Below are 14,097 nucleotides of genomic sequence, written 5' to 3'. Positions count from 1 at the left end.
GAGGGCGCGTGCACCACGGGAGTGTCACGCGGTGTGTGTGCACGCCTGTGTCTGAGTGCATTCACGTGTGTGCGCGTGTGGAGGTGCATGTGGGGGCACACATGTAAGTGCGCGTGTGTGAGGACTGGGTGTGAACACAGGGACTCCTGCGTGCTAGATAACAGCCACCGCTGAGCTCCACCGCCAGCCCTTTTTGGGTGCAGTTGCCCGGGCTGGCCTTGAACTTGACCCCACTGCCTCAGCCTCCAGAATTGCTGGGGTGACAGGTGTGGCCACTACACCTGGCTCCCCTTTCTCTTTTTATAAAGCCACCAGGATCCGATGGGGGGCTCCACACCAATCACCTCAGTGACCTTGTCCAACCCTAATCCCCCGGGGCCACCTCTGAACACTGTGGTCAGGTCGAAGCTCCTCCCTCCTGATGCCTCAGCAGACTGGACTCCCGCTGTGTGGGAGTCTGAGGGCGGGGCAGAGCGGATGTCCCCCTTCCCCAGTCACCGTCACCTGAACCCCTCGCAGACACATCTGGGACAACGTTGGACCCAACTCCTGGGCACCCATGGCCCCGCTGTGTGGCACCTCCACCGACTCAGGGAGGCTCGCTGGACCCATCCTGGAGTCCTGCCCTTCATCATGGAGGGATTTTACAAGTGTGGACTTTGCAAAATACCAAGGACAATACAGGAGGTTCCCGCCCAGCCTCCCCAAGGCTGGCCTTTGTCCCCAGCTGCTGGGAGGTGACCTCTAGGCCCCAGGAATGTCCCTCCTGATGGGTATGTCTCTGTTTGCCTGGAGTCTGTGGCCTGGGACAGTCCCATCTGACAATAGGAGGAACGAGGGTTGGGGCCATGCTCTCTGGGGACCAGCCTCCAGGCAAGAGCTCAGCCAGGCAGGCCGTGTGGAGTCCAGGCCGGGCTTCCCTGCTTGGGAGGACTCCTGGGGACAGTGACCAGACGCTCCCCCATGGGACCCCCCGGACTTGGCTTGGTGCCTGGCCTTCCTTGGTCAATTGGAATTTGTATCCTGTAGCCACAATAAAACTGTGAACATGAAAATGAAAATGGAAAAAAAAAAATGGACCATTTTTCTGGGTGCTGAGAGGACCTGAGGAGTGGTCGTGGGGTCTGTGAACTCGGTCAGCTGCGCTGAATGGAGAGTCCAGGGAAGCCCTGAACCCTCAAACTCTGCACATCCACAGAAATCCAAATTGTCAGCTGAGCATGGCAGCCACACCGGTCATTCCAGATGCTCAGGAGGCTGAGGCAGGAGGACGACACGTAGGAGGCCAGCCTCAGCAATCTGGGGAGACCCTGTCCCCAAATAAAAATGGCTGGGGATGTAGCTGAGGGGTGCAGTGCTTCCAGCGTTCTGGGTTTCATCCCCAATCCAGGAGAGAAACAAAGGAAGTAAAGGCAGAAGCCGGCTGGGGTTGGCTCAGGTAGAGCGCTCGCCCAGCATGTGAGAGGAGCTGGGTTCCATCCTTAGCACCCCATAAAAGTTAACTAACTAAACAAAGGTGTTGTGTCCAACTACAAATAAAAAATATATTTTAAAAAGAGGGCTGGGCTGGGGCTCAGGGGCAGAGCGCTCGCGGAGCATGTGTGGGCCCTGGGTTCGATTCTCAGCACCGCATCTAAATAGATAAAGTCCATTGACAACTAAAGAAATTAAAAAGAAAGAAAGAAGCCGGGCACAGTGGCACATGCCTGTCATCCCAGCTCCTGGACAGGCTGAGGCAGGAGGATCTCGAGTTCATGTCCAGCCTCAGCAACTTAGCCAAGACCCTGTCTCAAAATAAAAAGAGAAGCCAGGCCCCGTGGCCCACGCCTGCCATCCCAGTGGCTCAGGAGGCTGAGGCAGGAGGATCTTGAGTTCAAAGCCAGCCTCAGCAAAAGTGAGGCTCTAAGCAGCTCAGTGAGACCCTGTATCTAAATAAAATACAAAATAGGGCTGGGGTGTGGCCAGTGGCTGAGGGCCCCTGGGTTCAATCCCCAGAACCAAGAGAGAGAGAGAGGGGCAGCCTGGAGGACTGTGCCTCTGCGGAGTGGAGTCCATCCTGGCATCCTGACAGCCTATAACGCAGCGTCCGCCGGACTCTGACCATCTGTGACATTGTCCTGCTCTCTGACGCTGTCCCCTGGTATGTCTCTGGGAGGCTCCTGCCTCTCCCTCCTCTAGGTCTCCAGGGGACCCTGAAATGCCTGCTGGGACCCGGAGTGTGTAGGGACTCAGCCTCGGGCTCCAGGCACAGGGCACGGAGCAGAGGGAGGCTGGGCAGGGCTGCCTGCCCGCAGGGGCTCAGCGGTCACTCTGGTGGTTTCAGTGCTGAGAAGAAAAACCAGAGGAAGAGAAGCCGCTCAGCAGCAGGAGGCCCACGTCACCGCCTGGCACCAAAGGACCACAGAGGAGCCGGGTGTGAGGGCTGGGTGTGAGGGCCGGCCAGGGCAACCCGCTGCAGTGGCCAGGGGAAGGCCACGGTGGGGGGGATGAGAGGACACCGGCCAGGACACGGAGGACACATCCGAAGGTTTGCAGTGTGCTTTGTTTCTGGAGGGTGTGTGGAGGAGGGACTAGGCACAACTTGGCTTTTGGAAGTTGGTGTGGCAAGGAGAACCAGGGGGTGGGGGTTAGCTTAAGGGTGTCCAGGGAGGGATGGGTGACTTCAGGTGGCCACAGAGGGGAAGGCATAAAGAACACTTATGCCAAAGCCAGTCTCAAAACACCATTTTGAGTAATCCTTCCCACCACCTGACTTTCCCATGAAAAGGAGTTCAGAGAGGTTAAGTCACCAACTCAAGGACACACAGCCCATAGTAGGCGGAGGTAGGAGGGTGTCCTACAGATGTCTTGCAGCGCGAATGACCTCAAGCACAGCCTCTCCCCAGTCCCCAGGCAATCCCCTAGCGGGCACTGGCCCAACCTGCAGCCCCGCGTCTCCCCACTCTGCCCTGTAAGGGAGCCTCAGCCTTCTAGCGCCCAGGCCCTGCCAGCCCCCCCGCCACCTGGCAGGCCGCTCCCACCTCCTCCCAGCCCTTCCTGCCTTACAAACGTCTGGACCTTCACAGGATGAGTCACCCCCACCCGGAAACTTCTCCTTGGGGACAGGAATCTCGTCTTGTTCATTTGTACAAGAAAACATGATGTCATAGCCCACCCGTCCCTACTTCAGTCTTGCCAGTGGCTTCCTGGCCACACCCGGAGGCCCACCCAGGCCTCCCCTGCCGCCCGCCTTCTCCTCCCTCCCTCCTCCTCTGCTCCACACTCGGGCTCCTCGGGGGGTCTCCGACACAAGCCCGTCTCTCCTGCCCCAGGGCCTCTGGCAGCTGTGCCCACTGCCCGGAGTGTTCCTCCCTCAGAGCCTCTCAAGCCTGGATCTCCCCAGCCACCAGGTCTGGCTGAATGTCACCTTCCCAGAGCCACCCTGGCCCCCTCTGAAGTAGCCCACGCCCCCCACGAGTACCACATTTGAGACACAAGGGTTCCTCAGGTCTTTGTCTTGCAAACTCAAAGAGCCAGATCCAGGGCAGGAAGGGGCAGGGAAGCAGCAGGGTCCACTGGAGTTCCAGAGGAGGGCAGCCGCGCTCCGCGGGGAGGGGTCCCCAGGAGGTGGCCAGGGTGGCCAGGTGGCCGCGGCACCTGCCATCTAGAAGTGCACATGATCAGGTCGGAGGGGCCCGAGGTGGCCTGAGCACACGGTCTCTGAGTCCAGGCGTAGCAGGACCCCTGGTGTCCTGGCCCCTGTCTGGTCGGGGTGCAGCTGGGGCCACTCAGCTCTGGCTCCAATAGCGCATGGGTCACGAGCGGCCACGCGGGGCCAGCTCCTGGGGTGCTGGACCTGTCTGCCCACCCCCTTCCTGCCCTGCTGGTCAGCGCCCAGAAGCTCCCACCGGTGTCTGAGGTCAGGTGGCGCCTCACGTGGACAGCCCCCAGCAAGGAGGGAGGAGCTCACTGGACGCCCTGAGCCTCGGGACATTCCAGAGACGGTGCCAATGTCCGTTTTGCAGAGGGGCCGTCGGAGGCCCAGTGAGGGCCATCCAGGCGCCCAAGCCCACACAGCTGGTCGGCAGGAGCTGGGACTCAAGCCTGGGCAGGCCCTGCCCTGACACGTCCTGACGCCGTCACCCCAGGGCATCCCTCCTGTCCTGGTCAATGCTGGCTGCTAGGAGGCCGCCCTCCCAACTCCACAGCCTCCAGACCAGGAAAGACTTCTCAGGGCTCTGCAGCCCAGCCCAGGGTCCAGGGCCTCCCACCCAGGTCCCACCAGGGGCTCTTCCTGGTTGACGGCCTGCTGGTGTGTCCTCACAGCATGGAGGGCCAGCAAGCTCTGGTCTCCGTCCCTCTTCCTAGAAGGACACAGGCCCAATCCTGAGGACTCAGCCCCGGGCCTCGTGGACACCCACGTCCCTCTCCGGGCACCCCGTGTGGATCTGGGGGACAGAGGAGGACGCTTTCCTTCTGTGAGGTGGCGGGCCTCCACCTCTGCAGCCCCTTCCAGCCCCACCCCAAGGGCTCCTCGTCCTCCAGTCCCAGCCGCCCAGCTGCGGGCACCCTGCCTCCCCCAGCAGGTGCCATCTGTCTAGCAGGGGCACCCTCTGCTGGGCTGGGTGGCACAGGCAGGGTCTTGCGAACCAGGTAAGGGGACAAAGTACTTCTGCGGGGGCACGGTGTCAAGGTGGCCCTACAAAACTCAGCCATGACGGTGAATATTCTTTTTTAAAAAAAGTATTTTCCAGGGGCAGGGCTGGGGCCCAGGGGGAGAGCCCTCGCCTGGCACATGGGAGGGCCTGGGTTCGAGCCTCAGCACCACGTAGAAACCAGTAAGTAAAATACCGTGTCCAGCGACAGCTGAAAGCACTTTGGAGATATTGTTTTTAGTTGTTGATGGACCTTTATTTTATTGAAGCCAGTGCCTGGCACCTGCCGGGTGGGCGCCCATGCCTGGTGGGCTCAGGCTCGGCCAGCACTCTGCCCCTGAGCCCCACCTGGCCCAGGACCCTTCTGAGCTCTTCTCATCCCACCGGACTCACCCGAGGCCCTTGCCCTTGAGCAGCCTGACATGGAGGGTGGAGCAGGGCCTCAACGGGGAATGTCCCTGACCCTTCTCAGGAGTGCCCACAGCAGCCCCAACAGCCTTCCCCAGGCCTGGCCTCTGTCCCAGCGGCTCCCGCACCCCATGCCATATCCGGCCTGCGCCAGCCAAGCCCTGAGCGTCCTAGGCAGCTGGCCTTGCTGGCCGCCCTGACCTATGGTGTCCACAGCCCGATCCCTGTCCAGCCCCCAACAGAACCTCCCTCTCCCCAGCCCTGCCCGGGCTCTGGTGTGTTCAGAGTGCCCCGAACCAGCCTCCACCCGCTGTGCAAGCCCCAGGATCACACCAGCGCTGCCGCAGGGGAAGGGCCGCGGGGGGCCTGGTGGAGGGCCCATCACTCCTGTCGCCCACACACCATCGGGTTTTAAAAGGGGCTGAGCTGCTCCATTTTAGCAGCAAGAGATTTTAATTGCAAGACTCCCATTCAGGTGGAGGGTGGGCTTCGGGTCCCAGAGGAGACAGGGTGGCCTCCCGTCGGGCTCCCAGAGGCATTTCGGGGCTGAGACTCTGGTGAAACATCTGGGGGGTGGTGACAACTCAACCCCAGGATCATGCTGTGATGCAGAATTTTCAAAAGTCGCCATCAGGGCTGGGGGTGGCTCAGGGTAGGGCGGGTGCTGGGTGAGGTCCCAGGTTCGCTCCTCAGCATCCACTCGGGGCTGGGCTCGGCGGTAGAGCACTCTCCTAGCACGGGCGGGACCCGGGTTCGAGCCTCAGCACCACATAAAAATAAATGAAATAAAGGTGTTGTGTCCACCTACGACTAAAAAACAAATATTAAAAAAAAGAAAGAAAAATTCACCGTGAGGGCCAAACTTCTGTGCCCAAGACAAGTGCCTTGCTTGCTTTGCCCTCACACCGGCCCTGGGTCTAATAAAACTTTATTCACAAAAGCAGGCATCCACAACAGTCCAAAGCCAGCCAGTGCCACGGAGGGACGAGGTGGTCCTTCCGAAGGATGGAACCCTGTCATTCACCCTGGAGCAGAAGGATGTCCTGGCCGACGCGCCACATGGATGAGCTTCCAGGTGTCCTGCGGGTGACCCACGCCAGTCACAGAAGACAGCACTGTGCCTCCTCTGCACCGGAGGAACAGGAAACTCCATGCAGATGGAAAGGCCGTTCAGGGTCCAGACACTGAGGACAGGGCGTGAGCGATGAGTCTGCAAGGCATGACGGAAACGCAGCACCTGCACGGGTGTCGCTCAGAGGGAGGACACTTGCCTAGCAGGCACAAGGCCCCGGGTTAGGTCCCCAGCACTCATTAGAAAAGAGCTGTGGGTAGAGCTGCTGATGATGGTCACACAACATTGTGACCCTATTTTTGGTCTGCCAATTTACACTTAGAGACGGTTGAAATCTCCAATGTTCTTACCTGTACTTCACCATAATAGTGACAGTAATGATAAAGATTCCCAGGCAATAGTTTGCATATTTGATTTTTTAAATTACTCATCAGCCGGGGGTGGTGGCGCCCGCCAGTGATCCCAGCGGCTCGGGAGGCCGAGGCAGGAGGATCTCAAGTTCAAAGCCAGACTAGCAACAGGAAGCGCTAAGCAACTCAGTGAGCCTCTGTCTGTAAATAAAATACAGAATAGGGCTGGGATGGGGCTCGGTGGTCGATGCCGCTGAGTTCAATCCCTGGTACAAAAAATAAAAAATTTTAAAAAAATAAAATAAAACACTGCAGGGGCTGGGGATATGGCTGTAGCACGCTCGCCTGGCATGCACGGGGCACTGGGTTCGAACCCCAGCACCACATACAAATAAAATAAAGATGTTGTGCTCACCGAAAACTGAAAAATAAATATAAAAAAATCACCTATTTTAAAAAATAAATAAATAAAACCAAAACACTGCATCTACAAAATAGAAAACAGGCGCCTCATGCCATACTGCAGGGACCCTCCTCACCCCCCTCACCCCGTCCCGCCCTTCCGGCTCTGCGGCGCAGGGACCTCGGCGGCCACCAGGTGGCGCCGTCGCGCCTCGCCGCGCCAGGGACATTTCTCACCCCCGCGGTGGGCGGCGCGGAGGCGGCGCGATGCGTCAGCTGGACCCGCCGGCCGCCGAACCGAGGGAACCGAGCCGCCGGGCCGAGGCCAGGCCGGAGGATGGCGGGGGAGGGGACGCAGATGTGAGTCACTGGGAGCCCCCGAGGGGCCGTGGGAGACAGTCCCACGCGGGTCTGCCCGCCCAGCTCGTGCAGTGCCTGGCCCACACGGGTGGCTCCGACGGGGCTGCGACAGCCTCTCCAGGCCTCGGTTTCCCTTTTTGCATAAGAAGCATAGCCTCTGCGACACCGGGAAGGGGTCGGTCACACACCACGCCTCGATAAGGGCCGCCTGGGGGCGAGGAAACGAAAGTGACCATCATCACTGCGACCAAGTCCCAGTCACTGGCGTGCGGCGCAAACCAGAACCGCGCTCCCCAGGCTTCTCCCGGGCCCGGTTTCTCCTCGCAGGCCGGCGGAGAGACGCGGTCAGAGGGTGGACCGAGAGGCGGCCGGCAGGGGGCGGGACCCGCCAGCACAGCGCCTCCAGGCCGCGCCACCTGCGCCTCCCACGCGCACCCCACCCTGAAACTGGCCCCGGTGCGGAGGGGGCGCCCGGTCTCTTCCCCAGGGTGCCCAGGGCTCTGCAGCCCCTGCATTTGGGGACTTCCAGGTGCTATCGCGACCTCCAGATGACATTTATTGAGCGCCGTGTACACTTAAGGCTCCCTCCAGCCCCGTGAGGCCGGTGTGCATTGATTCTTAGGGGACAGGGGGGGGACCCAGAGGTGGCCTTTGCAGCCCCCGCTTTTGTAGAGGCCCACACCCAAGCTTACGGGGTGCTGATTGTATGCCTGTAACTTTATACAATGCACATTCCAACCAACGAGGTCCGTGCCGCTTTCCCCGGAGAAGTCAAGTCACCCCGGGTGTGGGGTACCCACGGCCCGGAGAGACCCACCTAATGACCTCCTGGGAGGGATCCGTGTGCAAACTGAGCGCCTTCCCCAAGAGATCCCCCAGCACAGCTTGGAAAGGCTCAGGCCGGGACTCTCCGGGGATAAGGAGGGGATTCCAGGTCCCCCCCCCGCGCCCCGCCCCGCGAAAGTCCAGGCAGCCTCGCGCGCTGGAAATCCCGCGCGCGCCCCGAACCGCGGCGCGGCTGCCGGGAAATCAGGAGAAAACTTCTGTTTTTTTTTTTTTCTTTTCTGGCACTCGCGGGCTCCCACCCCGCTCCCTCCTCCCAGCTCTCGCCCCCACGTGGGGCATCCTAGCGCAGCGCTCCGCCCCCTCCACGGCGGCGGCCAACCGAAGCGCTTGCTGCTCTGGCCTTTGTTTTTCCGCCAATAAAAGGGAAGAGTAGTCTCTTTGTGGCCACGCCCCTGCCTTATAAGTCTATAAAAACCGGCGCCGGTGGCCGCGGGCTCAAATCGCCAAGCTAGGGTACGGAGCGTGGATCTTCAACCTCGTGGATTATTTCTCGCTGAGGACTTTTGCTGTCTTTTCTTCACCCATTTTTACTGAAGGAATTCTTTTACTTCCCGAAGTTCTTGGACAGTTCCGGCTCCGTGGGAAGGATTTGGGCTCTCTGGCTCCGGTTTTGCAATTTCTCCTGGGGATTTGTCGTGGGGTTGCGTCCACTGTGGATTATAACTGCAACATGACGCTGGAAGAGCTCGTGGCGTGTGACAACGCAGCTCAGAAGTAAGTAGCTGGGGCCCCGCCGCCTGAGGGGTGGACTGTGCGGCGGCGCTAGGTGGCCCGCCCGGCGCTGACTCTCCTCTCCCTGGCTTCAGGATGCAGACGGTGACCGCCGCGGTGGAGGAGCTATTGGTGGCCGCGCAGCGCCAGGACCGCCTGACGGTGGGGGTGTACGAGTCAGCCAAGCTGATGAATGTGTGAGTCAGACCCCCTTCCTGGGCTGGGTGCAGTGGGGGCGCCCCTCTGCTTTGCAGTTCCCTATGCCCCTGTCTCGAACAGGGCTGAGACTTAGCGAGTGCCCCCCCCCCATGCATTCGGGGTTCCTCTGCTTTTGGGGGGATAGGAGTTGCAGCGTCCTGACATGACAGTGCATGGCTTGCAACCCCCCTTTTGAACATCCTATTCTCCATATCTTGAATCGTGCCCCCCTCCCCAGTCAGCACATCCTGTAGTTTCTCTTTGCTCTTGCAAACTCCTCGTGCTTGGTGGCCTTTCCATGATCCTCATTTGACCCTCTCTCTCTTCATCTCCCTCAGGGACCCTGACAGTGTGGTCCTGTGTCTCTTGGCTATTGATGAGGAAGAAGAGGATGACATCGCTCTGCAAATTCACTTCACCCTCATCCAGTCCTTTTGCTGTGACAACGACATTGACATTATGAGGGTGTCCGGCATGCAGCGGCTAGCACAGCTTCTGGGAGAGCCCACTGAGGTGCAGGGCACCACTGAAGCCCGGGACCTGCACTGCCTCCTGGTCACGGTGAGCTGGGTACTCTTCCCCGCCCTGCAGGGCACCTGGGCCCATGTTTGTCAACAAAGTTGGGCTGACCAGGCCTGTACCAGCTCAGGGCTCAGCCATGCTTGGCATGTCCCGTGGGCAGCCCTGCCCCTGGCCTCATCACCCAGGCAGCTATTTTGAGCTGGCCTGTTTTCCCCAAAGGGGCCCCAGGAGAGGGAGTCTCCCCATCTCCTCTTGGGGCTCCCACTAAACCATTCCTTTTTCCTCCCACAGAACCCTCACTCAGATGCCTGGAAGAGCCACGGCTTGGTGGAGGTAGCCAGTTACTGCGAAGAGAGCCGGGGCAATAACCAGTGGGTCCCCTATATCTCTCTCCAGGAGCGCTGAGGCCCTTCCCAGCATCAGGACCTGTTGAGTTGCTGCCAAAAAAATAAAACACATTTGACCCTCCCCCCCAGAACAAATCCCCCAGAACAACCCAACCTATGAGACCATCGGGGGCAGAGTCACTGGGACTGAGGACCAGGAGGGGGAGTGTGCGGCCACCCCGGCGGCTATCCAGGAACCGCGCCAGAGGCGGCCTCGAGAGAGAAGAGGGGACCCAGGCGAGCAGGAGAGGGGACCCTGGACCAGGTCTCCTGAGCAGAAGCTGGAGGGGGAGCTGCTGCCTCCCCCATCGTGGAGGACCTGGACTCTACACTGCAGGGTTGGGTGAGACTTATTGTCCCCCACCCTCCTTGAGACTGTGGCTCATCTGCAGAACGTGGCTTGCAGGACTGAGGGCCCACACCCTCGCGGGAGCTAGGGCTGATGCCGCGCCGTGCCCTTGAGCTCCCAGGTTGCGAGCGACAGAGCCCATGTGTTACGTGCACTCGTTACTCCACCACTGAGAGGCTGAGGCTCAGACAGATTTTTACTGTGATGGCCTTGTAATAAATTTCTCCAGCCTCTGGGTCCCGGTGTGTATTTTCGGCTTCTGCGAAGGAAGACGGCCCCGCCCCCCGCGCTGCGAGCCGCGGCGCCCTCCCGCCCCCCGCGCACCAGGAAGTGTGACTTAGTCCCCATTAGGGCTCCCGGCTTTGCGGGAACAGTGCCTCTTCTCTCTGCAGCAGGCGCCACCACCCAACTCCAGCAAAACTTGGCCTTTTTTTCCCCTTCTACCCTGTAGCAATTAAGAGACCGGTTTATTATGAAACCTGGCCGCCGTGCCACCGCTGGTACCGGCCGTCCTGGAGCCTGGCCGAGCCCTGGGCGCACTGACGCACCCCGGGGCGGGGGGGGGGGCGTGGGGAGCTGGCTGCAGCCCCCGCCTGCGCGGCCACCACCGCAACCCAAGGTCCGGAGAGGTCACGGGGGCATCTGGGACCACACAGCGAGGTGGGCCCGAGCTGCCGACTTGTCCCCACACCCAGCCCCCCCCCCCCCCGTCGTCTCCCTCGCAGGACGGCCTCTTAAGTTGCACTAAAGGAAAAAAAAAATTACCCCAAGTAAAATAAACAAGGAGAAAAGGTAACCCCAGGAAGTCGGCCTCCGGCCCGCTGGGTCTGGCACCGGGTGCGCTTTGCCTCCCAACCGAAACTGCAAGCCGCCGGTCCTCCTGGGCGCCTCCCCCACCCCGGGGCGCGCAGCCTGCGCCGGCCTCGGTCCTCGCGCCCCGCGTCTGCAGGGTGGGCGCGGGCGGAGCGGGGAGGCCCGCCCGCTGGCCGCGACCTTTCCCCAGCCCGGCGTGGGCGCCGAGGAAAGCCCCGGCGGTCCCTGAGAGTCACGGGGCGGGACGGCCCCTGCAGGAGGAGGGGGAAGTCCCGGCGGAGGAGCGCAGGGGTGGACCGAGCAGGGGGAGGGCAGCGGAGTCCGGCGGGGTGGGGGGCAGGGGAGGGGTCCCTGTAGGAGGTGCAGGCGGGGAGAATGGAGGTGAGCCTTCCAGAGCCTGGGGGCAGCGGAGCTGGGGACCCGACGAGAGACAGGGGAGTTGGGGGGAACCTCAGAAGCAGCCAGTGAGCGAAGGGGACCTGGGGAGAGGGAGCAGGAGACTGAGAGGCTCCTGGGGGCCTGGGAGGACTGGGGTGGAGGGTCAGCGGTCCCAAGTTGCATGCTTCCCTGCAGGCCCCTGGTGGCTGATGCTGCTGGCTCCACCTGTGGCGTGGAACCAGCCCTGTCCTCCCTGACCCTGGCCTTGCACAAGGGCCCTGTGACTTCTGACCCTCTCACCCTGGGCCTCCTGTCAGATGTGAGTACCACCTCAGGGCCCCAGCGACATGTGGGAGAGCTGGGCCCCAGTGGTGGGACCAGGGGCGACCTCTCAGTGTCTTGGTCTCCCCTCTGAAACATGGGGACAATAGTCTACCACTTGACTATTGAGAAAGTGAAACCCTCGTTCTTTGACCAGCTTCAATATTTCATTCCGTCTGTGATCCCTGCCCCTCAGCAGGCAGAGAGATGCCAGCCCAGGCCACGCTGCTGGTGTTCACCTGCCACCACAGGGTGGTGATTCTGGTTCCCAGAATCATCCTCAATCTCCCTTTGCCGCTGCCGGGAGTTGGCAGAGCCTGCATGAGCAGGAAGGGGCGGCCTTCAGGGCGAGATGAGCATCTCCAGTCAATATTTAAAAAATTCAAACGAAGGGGGAAATCCGTGGCAAGCAAAATCTCAAAATTAAAAATCAGGACAGGGTGAGGATTCCTGGTCTGTCCTCATGCCTGGGATCCGGCCCCCACACTGCTCTGATCTGTCTTGTTTCCAAGTTTTGGCGTTTTGTTCCACCACTATGCAGAGACGGTGAGGCTCCAAGGCGGACCCCCAGAAACCCCCAGCTGTCTCCACCGCCCCAAATGCAGAAGGAGAAGCACAGCTCAGCTTTAGGGGTGAATTTTCTCCTCACTGCTACCTTACAGTCACTGTCATCCATACACTGTCCCATGGTCCTCCTGCCAACCCCATGTATGGCCTGTTCCTTGAGTTAATGACTAATGATGGTGTGCGTTTCTTAACTCCTCCCCAGGTGTCCCCAGAAGCCCCTTTAAACTTGACTGTGGTCCCAGGAGGAAGATGTTGCCCCGTTTCCTACAAGACACTGAGGCTGGAGTGGAGGGCCACAGGCTGGCCAGGACCTCGGGCTCCCACCCGGCTCCGGCTGGAGGTTAGCCCTGGCCGGGCTCCTGCCCTCGTGTTCTTTGGCAAACAGGAGCGAGACACATGCACACACGCCCGCTTAACCTGTGCAGGTAAACGCACACCGGCCCCCACAACACCCAGGAGCTGTGGCCCCCACACGCCCACCCACACACTCAGGCAGAGAGTTCCAACTCCAGCTTCACCCACGGCCTTGGGCAGGTGACTAACTCGCCTGTCTGAGTCCACGCTGCAGGTGTGTCAGGGACATGGCCTCCCTTAGCACAGGACCCCACAGATGAGATGTCCACACACCAGGCCGTGTGCGTGGACACACAATCACACGTAGTGGACAAATGCATCAGCACAGGGGGACTCCCTAGCCGTGCCTGAGCCGTTTGTGTGCTTCTTGGTGTTTCCCTGACCCCCCTCCAGGGCAGCAGGGGTGGCCTTGTGGACACGTCATGAGGCACACATTGTACTCACATCCCTGGGCCAGGCGGCGGGCATGAGACAGAGCCAGGTGGAGACACCGGAGGACACCTTGCAGTGGATGGCCTCGTGGGCCTGCTGTGCCCCTGTCGCCTTTAGGCCTTAGTGACCTGCAGGGTGTAAGGAGCACAGCGTTCAGAGAGGCACCGCGGCTGGACGGCAGCTGGATGAGGAACGAACCAGGGCCTTGTGACGCCAAGTGTGTGTGTGTGTGTGTGTGTGTGTGTGTCCGTGAGTGTGTCTCTGTGTTTGTGTCTGTGTGGGGGGGGAGTAAGCGGCTCCTTGTCGTGCACACCAACATACAACATGGACTCAGATGCGCTAGACGCTGCCCGCGGTGCTGAGGTGCAGTCTGCATTACTCTTAGAGCGCACCGCATGGTGGCATCTGGCGCACCCACAGTGAGCCACAGCCACCCCCCCCCCCCCCCCCCCGCCGTCCCAACTCCAGATCATGCTCAGTGTCATCCCAGAAGGAAGCCGCTCCCCAGGAGCTGCCCGCCTGCACCTGGGGTCCCTGTCCTGTCTGGGACATGGTCCTTCCTCTCATGCCCAGGCCCCAGCACCTGGCTGTGCCCACCTCCCGCTTGGCACCTCTGCCACTTGCAGGACATGTTTGGGTCCATCGTCTGTGCCAGGCTGCAGACAGCTGGGGGATGGGAGATGGTCGTTCCTCTCACACCCAGGCCCCAGCACCTAGCTGGGGTCTGGCACACGATGGCACTGTACAATGCGTGACACAGACTCAAGCCGCTTACAAGGGAGCTCAACACACCCATGACCTCTGTGTCCTGGCAGGGACGGACTGTTCTGTCCCTAAGGAACACATGTTGGCCTTAGAGTGCTGGATGCTGGCCATCTCCATAACACCACCCAGCTCGGAAAACGTGACCCTGTGGAGGTGACAGCCGTGTGTGTGACCTTGGCAAGCTGCTCCTCCTCCTTGGGCTTAGTGTCCTGACCTATGCAATGGGGAT

The 14,097-nt window shown here is 60.7% G+C and overlaps 1 protein-coding gene across 2 annotated transcripts; it reads left to right on the top strand.

Annotated features, from left to right (window-relative positions):
• Positions 1-7,116: 7,116 nt before the first annotated feature.
• Gadd45b (growth arrest and DNA damage inducible beta) lies at positions 7,117-10,475 on the top strand. 2 transcript variants are annotated; one of them, XM_076872319.2, is made up of 5 exons: positions 7,117-7,226; positions 8,630-8,786; positions 8,879-8,980; positions 9,320-9,542; positions 9,795-10,475. In XM_076872319.2, exons 2-5 carry the CDS (start codon positions 8,743-8,745, stop codon positions 9,906-9,908), a joined length of 483 nt encoding a protein of 160 aa, XP_076728434.1. In that variant the 5' UTR covers positions 7,117-7,226; positions 8,630-8,742; the 3' UTR covers positions 9,909-10,475. The 2 variants fall into 2 exon arrangements, with proteins under 2 accessions (XP_076728434.1, XP_076728425.1); XM_076872310.2 differs by having other exon boundaries at positions 8,609-8,786.
• Positions 10,476-14,097: the final 3,622 nt, after the last annotated feature.

Source organism: Callospermophilus lateralis, chromosome 1 (assembly GCF_048772815.1).
Source record: "Callospermophilus lateralis isolate mCalLat2 chromosome 1, mCalLat2.hap1, whole genome shotgun sequence".
Lineage (NCBI taxonomy): Eukaryota > Metazoa > Chordata > Mammalia > Rodentia > Sciuridae > Callospermophilus > Callospermophilus lateralis.
This window is presented reverse-complemented; position numbering and strand designations above follow the sequence as displayed.